The sequence below is a fragment of the Paralichthys olivaceus genome, chromosome 3, assembly GCF_024713975.1.
Source record: "Paralichthys olivaceus isolate ysfri-2021 chromosome 3, ASM2471397v2, whole genome shotgun sequence".
In the NCBI taxonomy this organism is placed as follows: domain Eukaryota; kingdom Metazoa; phylum Chordata; class Actinopteri; order Pleuronectiformes; family Paralichthyidae; genus Paralichthys; species Paralichthys olivaceus.
The window spans coordinates 520,001-530,000 of record NC_091095.1 but is presented as its reverse complement, the minus strand read 5'-3'; the positions used below and the strand labels follow the sequence as shown (position 1 = coordinate 530,000).

Below are 10,000 nucleotides of genomic sequence, written 5' to 3'. Positions count from 1 at the left end.
TGGGTGAGAGACATCGGAACACAGAGGGAGAGAGAGAGAGAGAGAGATTACAGTGGTGGAGGCTGATTCAGAAGAAACTCATCAGATTGAATCAGATTCTGTTTGTTAAATAAAAAGAATATAAAACACTTTGTCCTGAAAAAGCTTGAGACTGAGCAGGTTCAGTTTTTGAGAAATGATCGACGTGCGTCGTCTTTTCTGAAAGAATGAATTTATCTCATAGAATGTGTTTTCAGAGAAGAGTTGAAACCGGAGCAGGTGAGACACGATCAGATTCATGAGGCGAGTGAACGAGAGCCACGCTGATATTAGAGAGTAAAACATTCCCAATAGAGATAGATCATCTATCATCTAATCTAATCTAATCTGATACGTATTTAAAATCAGATTATCAAACTCTTTTGACAAATACATGTGGTTTCACATTTTACAGGTCAAACATCAACCTACAGCCGGAAATATAGAAGTTCAAATAAAATGTTTTTAATGTTAAATATAAACCTAAATCCACACTTTGGTTATTCTGGGAAATAAAAGTTTTCTTATCTTCAAATATAAACCCAGATACAGATGTCGCTCGGCTGAGATAAAAGTAAAATGTGACACGGTGTGATGGAAACAGAGAGAATCAATCGTGACGAACATGAATCATGTGACGCATCACATCTGTGGAGAACGATGAAGAACCTCGGTTCTTTAAATCAACAGGAAACAACATAAATATCATATTTCCATCATGTTTCTCCTTTGAAGCTTTAACTGCTGCTCTTTTAATCATGTTGTTGGTTTTAATCGCAGACGACGGAGAATTAACTTCACCATCTGTTTGACTTGAGGAAAAAGATTATAAATCACATCAGACCACGAGAGTCTTTGCTTCTTATGTCCTGTTCCTAAATATGTTCAAGTTCACGCTTCTTCTGTCTGTGACGAGTATCTTCAGTCTGAACCACAGCTGTCAGCATCAGCCCAGTGTGTGGTAACATTACTCCACACACACACACACACACACACACACACACACACACAGTCACACACTCACACACACACACACACACACACACACACTCACACACACACACACACACACACACACACACACACTCACACACACACACACACACACACACACACACACACACACACACACTCACACACACACACACACACACACACAGTCACACACTCACACACACAGTCACACACACACACTCACACACACAGTCACTCACACACACACACACACACACACTCACACACACACACACACACAGTCACACTCAAACACACACACACACTCACACTCAAACACACACACACACTCACACACACACTCACACACACACACTCTGCCGGGCCTGAGTGAGTTTCATCTTCTCTGAGTCTTCTCAGGACAGAGGGAGGAGCTGCAGTGCAGCGAGTGAGCGAGCGGGCGAGACACATAGAGATACACAGGGGAAGAGGGAGGGAGAGAGAAAAGTCCCACCGTCAGCAAGTTGTATTGATTAAAAACTAACCTTCCAGTCTTCTCCTCTATCACTACACACACACACACACACACACACACACACACACTCACACACACACACACACACACACACACACACACACACTCACACAGCAATAGAATTACAACGAGTCAGGAACAACTCAGGTCTGAGTGCAGAGAAACCCTGCAACACACACACACACACTAATGTAACACACACACATACACACACACACACACACTAATGTAACACACACACATACACACACAGGAAGAGAAACTATTTACCTTCATGTGTTTCATTTAAAAAACAAATGTAATTTTTAAAAGTGTGTAAGTGTGTGTTCACTTCAAATCAATATCTGTGTGTGAGTGTGTGTGTGTGTGTGTGTGTGTGTGTGTGTGTTAAGAAGTGCGGAGCAGGACGGGAGGAGAGTAAAGAAAGAAAAGAAGAAGGGAGTGGCTGGGAGGTGTGCAGGGGGGCGTTGCTGGTGGGGGGGGGGGGGGTGTTGCCTTGGCGATGGTAGTCACGTCCTGGGCCGTCTGGTTGTCCTTAGCAACGAGACATGATGTAAGGCGTGGATGAACTTGAACTCGGCAGGGCAGCGAGGAAGAGGAGGGAGAGGAGGAAGAGCAGGGAGAGATTCATGAAACGTGAACGATGCACCTTTGGCGATCGATACCGGCCAATCAGAGATGGATTACACACACACACTCACACACTCACACACACACACACACACACTCACACACACTCTCACACACACACACACTCACACACACACACATACATTCACACACACAAACACTCACACACTCACACACTCACACACACACACACACACACACACACACACACACACACACACTGGCTGCACAAAGTGTCATAAAGTCCAAGTGGTGCAGTGTTTGAGCTCCGTCCACAGATGCATCATGGGATAAGACATGTGAAGTGCTGTCAGTGCCCCCTGCAGGACGCACTCATCTCAACACGAGGAAAGTGTTGTGGGCGTGTCCTCTGGGGAGCAGAATGACATGTTATAGAAACAAAAACACACAATGAAAATAATCCACACAATAGATCAGTTGTAATCTTGTCTGTTGCCAGACACCAGGGGGCGATGGAGATGCTTAGGAGCCATTGTGTCGTCCGTCTGTGTTTACAGTCTGACTTGATCTGTGGTTAACGTGTCACATGTTGTCTCCGTCTCCTCAGTGGTACCTGGGATAAGGACCTCGAGGCCCCTCCTCCCTCCACTCACCTGTACGACAAACCGCTGCAGACTCCTCCTCCTCGACCTTTGACGCCAGCTGCAACAGAGAGACCCATCTTGGCCCGCCCCTACATCTCTCCTCTGCACCCGACTCCGCCCCCACCAGCGCCATATAGAGACTCACAGCATCTGCATGGCTACAGCGGATCAAACACCCCCCCGCCCTGGTGTGAAACACCCGCCCTGTAAATGTCGATGTCCATATATTGTGCCAGCCCCCCCCCCCCCCCCCCTCCAGAAACCAGACTGGGCAGAAAGACCAGTCGAGGGAATGAGCCTTCAAAAACGCCACAAGACTGAATCCCAGCTTCCCTCCTGGAGAGACGACGTACACACTCTCCCATCATCCTCGGCGGTGTGGTCATCCAGTGGACTGCAGCGGTACTACGCCCTCACCACACCCATCGTCCGACCCCATCCCATCGGTTTCCTGTGGTGTGGGGTCGGTTTGGTTGGTTGGACAGGACGGGATGTTTAAGCTGGGGGGAGGGGAGGTGTTTGCTGACACCCCTCCCCTCACCTGACCCCTCACACACCTCCTGGCATGGACTCCGCCTCCCGCCTGACCCCGCCCCCCTGGCTGGTGGTAGGTCGGGGAGGAAGGAAGTCGACCAGGCTCCTTTCCAAGGACACGGACCGGTGCTTAATGGAAAGGCCCGACCTGGCGGGGAGGTGGTGCGGGCGCCGACAGATGCCCCGCCCCTCCTGTTTCACAGTAATGACATCAACTAGACGTGGAGGGGTGGGGGGGTGGGGGGTGGGGGGTGGTGGTGGTGGGGGGGGGGGTGATGGGGGGTTTAACCGTGGATTTGTTGATGTGAAGTGTTCGACCAGACGCTGGTGGATCTGAGCTCGTTCATCTGGGAGACTTTGGCTTCATGGCTCATTGATTTTTCTCTCATTTCAGCTGGTCCCCTCCTCCTCCTCCTCCTCCTCCTCCTCCTCCTCCTGCTCCTCCTCCTCCTCTATCCATCCACCGTCGGGTGAAGCATGTTCAGGGTGAGCAGGAAACTCTGGTGACACGACGCAGGCAGACAGGAGAGAGACGAGTGACTAACACTTGGAATATTGATCATGAGGAAAGTGCAATTTTGTTGGCTAGCTGTTGGATAGTTAAATATCTTTGTAAGATAGCTCGTTGAAAACAGTTGTTGAGAAGTATATATAAATATATATTTTTCTTCCTAGTCCGCTCACACCTCTGGGACTCTAAAATATCGGGGTACAAAAGACGACAACGCAGCATTGAAGTAGAATTCTCAGCCTTGTGAGAAACAAGAGGAGCTGTTTTCACTTGTATTTTATTATTTGTCGTTTGTTCTTGAACAGCCGTTAGCGAGTCGAACGAGATTCCCTTTAAATATCAGAACTTTAAACAATCATTTTTCACAAAACTTTTCTTGCAGCTTAAGTTTCATTTGAGAAAAGAAAAAAAACCGCTGAGCGATTAACTTATTTTAATGAGCACATTACTTTAAAAAAAAGAATTTGAATTTCTCATGAGGCGAAATCAGGAGAAAATATAACGAGTGAATTTAAAATTATTACGTTTTCTCCCGTTTCTGTTGGCGAGATAATCTTCACGATGGGCGGGGTCTCCTAGAGCTCCGGTCCAATCAAAAGCACTTATTCCTGCAGTTTGCCAATGGCCCACGAGTGTGTAATCAGGGGGTGTGGTTTAGACGCAGCAGAGGGTCACTCTCTGGAAGTTTTCGTCCACAAATAGACAACGACAGCCGAGCGCTTCACATGCAACTCAGCATTTTATCAACTTCAGTTTTCTTTTTCTTTCCTATACTATATATAAATATATATATACACACACACACACACACACACCAACGACCATCCTGCGTCGAACAAAAGTGAATTTAAGTGAAAAAGTTACGAAAAAAGAACAAAAAAAATCTGCATGTTTTAGTGTTAGTGACACATTTTTCCATAGATGAAGTAGTTAGTGAGATAAAGACTCTATATCGTAAACCCAACATCAGGCACTTGCCAGCAGTCGTCTTTACTTTGGCCCCTGACGCTGTTTGGGCCCCGTCACGGCCTTTTCTATCGCTCTTCACAAACAACCAGCTCTCTTTGCTTCTCAGCATCTCTCCATTCCTCATGTTTCTCCTTCCTTTCCCTGCTCTGCTCTTCACCTCCACAACTCCCTCTTTCATCCGTACAAAATCAAATTGCACGAGAGTAATTGTTCCTCATCGATGTGCCTTGAGCTTCGGTCCTGAGAGACAAGATCCGACGATTCTTATTCTGTCTTCCTTTCTGTTGCGTTCCCCTCGTTCCTCCACGCAGCGTTAGAGAGGAACGCCGTGTTCTCGACTCGCTGGTTAACTCTCAGTGTTCGGAGGTCTCGGGCCTGCGCTGCTTTCTGTCTCCTCGTCACCAGCACCAGATCAGGACGTCCGATCTGTGCTAACGAAGGAACAGGCAGAAACTTAGTGACACGAGCTCCAGGTCGGACCTGATTTCACGTCATCACCAGTAAAGTGACGAAGATAAACAGCTGGAATATAAATCAGATTTCTTTAAGGACGAGCTTCGTCAGCTCAGATCAGCAGCTTCAACAGTTTGACTCTGATCAGATCAGATTCTTTTATCAGGTGACTCAGTAAATATCCGCTGAAACATTTTCAATCAGTTCATTGAGTTCAGCAGCTTCAACAGTTTGATTCTCAGCAGGAATCTCTTCTGTGAGATCACGTCAGCTGTGAGAGCATCTTTTATCAGTTCAGCTCAACTCCACTTTATTTCTTACAGCGGTTAGCGGTTAGCGGTTAGCGGTTAGCCAGCAGCTCAGATTAGTGGTTGAAAACAGTTCATATTTTTTATCAATAACAGGAAAGAGTTGAAAAGTAAAAACTGTTTGAATGAAATTAGTTTGTTTCCTGTTGGCAACAGAAATGATTCAGTGTTTGGAACTTTTAATAATGTGATGATTTCTATAAATCACATATAGAAATCATATATGATGTAAATCATATATGATGTAAATCATATATATGTGATTTCTATTGACGTGTTGTCGACTTCCTGCTCGTTTCACTAAATTTCATGACGTCGATGGAGCAGACGCAGCTTTAAACTGTTCAGTTAATCCTGTTTACACCTCCTCTTCATCTTCTTCATCCTGTCCTCCTCACACCTCCTCCCTCCTCTTCATCTTCTTCATCCTGTCCTCCTCACACCTCCTCCCTCCTCTTCATCTTCTTCATCCTGTCCTCCTCACACCTCCTCCCTCCTCTCTATCCCGTCGTCCCTGTGCTGGAGGAGTTTTCTGATCTATGAACAGAAGAACCTTTTGTTTCTGAATCTTCCTCTTTTCGTCTTTACTTTCTTCATTCTTCTACTTTTGTCCCCTCGTCTAACGGGGACATAAAATATGCAAAACCTGCTGCACTCAATTTGTCTTATATTGTTTCGTCTGGTTTTTCTTTCTCTTTATTTTCAACCAAAGTTCGAAGCGTGTGACCGGTGTCGTGCTCCGTGGTCGGTCCCTAAAACTGGTGAAACCAGCTCCGCAGCAACGCTCCAGCCGAGCTGAGCCACTGTTGCTCGGGGATGGATTCCTTCCTTCTTTCCTTCCTTCCTTCCTTCCTTCCTTCCTTCCTTCCTTCCTTCCTGTTTTGATAATCTATCCGGCCACCACAACACCACATTCGGGTCCTAAAAGTTTTTATTTGAATTCTCTGGTCACGAGCCTTAAACAAGTCCAACTTCTTCTCCATCGCACTGATCAGTGATTGTAAACAGGACATGTAGGATTTGAACCGCGCCCGCTCTGCTCCGCAGAGGTTTTAATGGATCAATTGTTCAATTAGTCCGACTCAGATTTAACGGACAGCGATGTGAGGCTGTGATGGTTAAGTAGTTCCACTTGTGTGGGTTGTGTGTTTCCTCTTAGTGTGATTGTTTTGTCTGTTCTCGACCCTTTAGCCATGAGTTGGGCATTACTTCCTTAATTATCTGCACTAAATATGAAATAAATGAATATAGTGAAAAAGTATGTGATAAAAAACAAATACAGCTTCCAGGGCTTAAAACGAGCGAAGGGAATAAAAAAAATTGCACGGACATTTTTTTAAAGTGTCACAAAAACCTTGTGAAACAGCCGAGCATCTAATCAGCGACTTTGGGCTGTGTGTAAGATAACGACAAAATTGCACCCTTTTTAAAGAAAGTGAAAAATGAAAAAGAATATAAAAGCAATAGTTTGGGCAGTGTGTTGTTTTGTTCTTGTGTTGTGTGTGTAATTTAGTTCTGGTACGGCAGCGAAGAGACGCAGAGAAGAGTTAGCTCTTAACGGACGGAGGGCAGAGCGGCACGGCCACTCGGCCTGAGAGACGTGTTTGTATGTTGTATAGTTTTATTAATTACACTGATTTTAAAGCTGCCCTATTTTATAATGCAGGACTTTTGTAACATTGATTAAATGAGGAAAAACTAGTGTTGTGAATTTTCTGATTGTTTGTATCGAGGCCACATTACTAGAACTGGTTTGGTTTGTTTTCTGGAAACTGGATTTAAGTTGAAAACTTTCCTGTTTCCTTATTTTCTTGATTTTTCTCTCTGTGCTTTCCTTTTGTATGTATTTAAGGACATTTCCTCTTTGATGGTAAAGCATATTCCTGTACTTGAAAAGTACGGGCGCTGTGGTGATAAGACCATTGTAAATGGATGTTACAGTATGCTCTATGTTTGAAGGTTATTGTTGCATCAGTGTTGATGAAGCTAAATTTAGGTCATTCTGAGGAAACTAAAGCGAGAAGCGAGTGTTTTTTATGCATTTTAAAGATTTAGTTTTAGGCAGGAGACAATGACATAGCCAGCCAAAGGATGCCTCTACTATAAATGCATCTCGGCATCTTTTTTTGTGTTCACCATTCCATGCAGGAAAATAAACAGCTTGATTATGCAACATGATTCTTTTTCTTTTCCATCTGTTTCTTTCTTCACGAGCCCACGAGATCACCTCCTCCTTACCCAGCCCCCCCGCCCCGAGGTCCATCCACACTTCACCGCTGCTCATCCCTGCATCACACGCATGGAGCAGAGAATCAGCCGAGTCGACGGGATGGACGACGGTTCACGCGCGATACGAGTTTCTGCTCATTTCTGACGTTAGCGTCCGGTTTTCACTCTTCATCGTCGTTAAACTGTGAAGAACTCACGACCTCAACAATCAATGCAAACGCCGCAGCTTCGACTGCGACGTGAAATCAAAGCCATGACCACGTCTGCATGTGACGACGACAGTCTCACCTCAGGTCCCACTTTGATTTTATTGTGAGTTTCGCTCCGATTTCTGCTCCGTGTTGATTCACAGCTTCAGTTTCAGTTATTGATTCACGGTTGTTTCTGTTTCCGTGGTGATTGAACCGTGAATGAAGCTGAAGTCTGTTCTGTCACAGAAGCTCGAGGAGAAAATGATAGAATCACGTTCGGAGAGAAATATAAATGTCTCAGAGTCGATCGTCAAGAAAAATTCAAAACAACCAATTCAACATGATACTTGAAATCTGTACAAATCAAAGAGACGGAACATGAAAGTGTCAGAAAATGATCGACAACCTGTTTAACATCTTCATCTACTTTTTACTAAATATCTCGGCCCTGCGTGCCGGGCCAGCAGGTGGCGATAGAGTCTACATCCACCAGAGAACAACGTCGTGAGATTCTTTTTTATGTGAGTAACTTGAAAATCAAAAGTAGCTCATCGTTTATTTCACGCGTCAGTCACGTGGTGCACTGATGCTACATTTAGCTGCTAACTGGTAATAAACCGACCCGAGCTGACAAACGTAGAGAAACAGGCGGACGCCATCGTTGTTGTTGTCTGACAGTAAACTGTGATGTCATCAACGCTTCGTTCTAACAGATTTTAAATCTGCTCTTGAAAAGGTTTTTGTAAAAATCTTTCTACAGACTTTGTTTTACAAAAGATCAACCACAGTGTGGAGCTGAAGTCCCAAAAGGTTTTTTTTATCCGGTTCAATTAGACAAGTTCATATTTCGTGGATTCAGGGAAACAACTTTTGTGATAGAATCCAGTGAAAACACGACGATAACTTTTATTACGACTTCAGGATCCGAGTGACGCAGCCATAACATATCTGGAAAATGTGACTGTGTCCGAATCTTTTCTCTCAGTTTCATTTCCAGTGTCCGGTTGTTTCTGTGGTTTGAAGACTGAGAACATTCAGGTGTAAATACTGAAATTTAAAACTAATGAACCAATGATGAGAAATGAGCAGAAACTCAGAGGGAGGAGTGACGAGTCCCCGGTGACTGATGCTGGTGGAGGAGGCGGACGCTTGTTCTCGTCCTCCACCGAACACTCGAGTCAAAGCTGAGAGAGAAACAGCTCGAACGCCACATGACCACACACCAGCAGACGTTTTCTGATTCGTCCTGAATCTTCTCCCGAGAAACCTGATGTGAAAAACTCGAGCGAGAGACAGAGACTAAAGCCACGAGAGGAGAAACGCTTCTTGTATTTGCTTCCGCCCTCCTCCCCCCTCCTCCCCCGCCGACAGATGATTTGGGGATTTTGACTTTGACGAATTCTGCTGCTCCATCAGGAAACAGGGTTGAATGAAGGCTGCGTTCTTTACGTCGATGCCTTCGTCGTCCTCACGTTCGTCCAAATTCTCCTGGGCAGAAATAATCCCCTCCCCCCTCCCCCCTCCCCCACCTCCACCTGAGCTCCAGATCCTTCGGACTTCGCTGTGCGAGTCTGTATTTAGCAGGAAACAATCGAGTTTGAGCAGCTTGACGTGACGAGGGGCAGAATTCTTCAGGGTTAGACCAGGGTATTTTTAATCCGCCCAAGATTCTCTCCATCACTTCCAGACCCGAGTATGTGAATCTTAGCGACGACTCTCGTACAACAAAGGAAGAGAGAGAGCTTCAGTGACGCCTGATTCGCTCTAAACCCACGTGAAGTGAAGTCACTGCCGTTTCTCTCATCGTTTCCAAATCAGAGCCGAGAACCGAAGGAAGACGTCCTTCAGCGTGTCGGAGTGCGTGTCAGGGAAATGAGTCCGAACGGCTTTAGAGAGATGTGATTGGACGAGGAGGCAGGTGACACTGAAGCTTCTCTCCGGCTGGAACCAATCACAGCGTGAAGGTGTTTAATTATCCGACTGCGAAACCATCACACGGTGCTAAGTGTTGGTGACGGAGCTGCAACCTGTGACCATGTGAACTCTCTATCATGCTTCCTGAC

The 10,000-nt window shown here is 45.6% G+C and overlaps 1 protein-coding gene across 12 annotated transcripts in view; it reads left to right on the top strand.

Annotated features, from left to right (window-relative positions):
- Positions 1–7,695, top strand: part of nfia (nuclear factor I/A) — a 128,679-nt gene extending 120,984 nt beyond the window's left edge. For all 12 annotated transcript variants that reach the window (XM_069520066.1, XM_069520059.1, XM_069520027.1 and 9 more), the window contains one exon: positions 2,706–7,695. In XM_069520066.1, the coding sequence (XP_069376167.1) occupies positions 2,706–2,720 (15 nt within the window). In that variant the 3' untranslated portion in view covers positions 2,721–7,695. The remainder of the gene's footprint in view (positions 1–2,705) is intronic.
- The last annotated feature ends 2,305 nt before the right edge of the window (positions 7,696–10,000 follow it).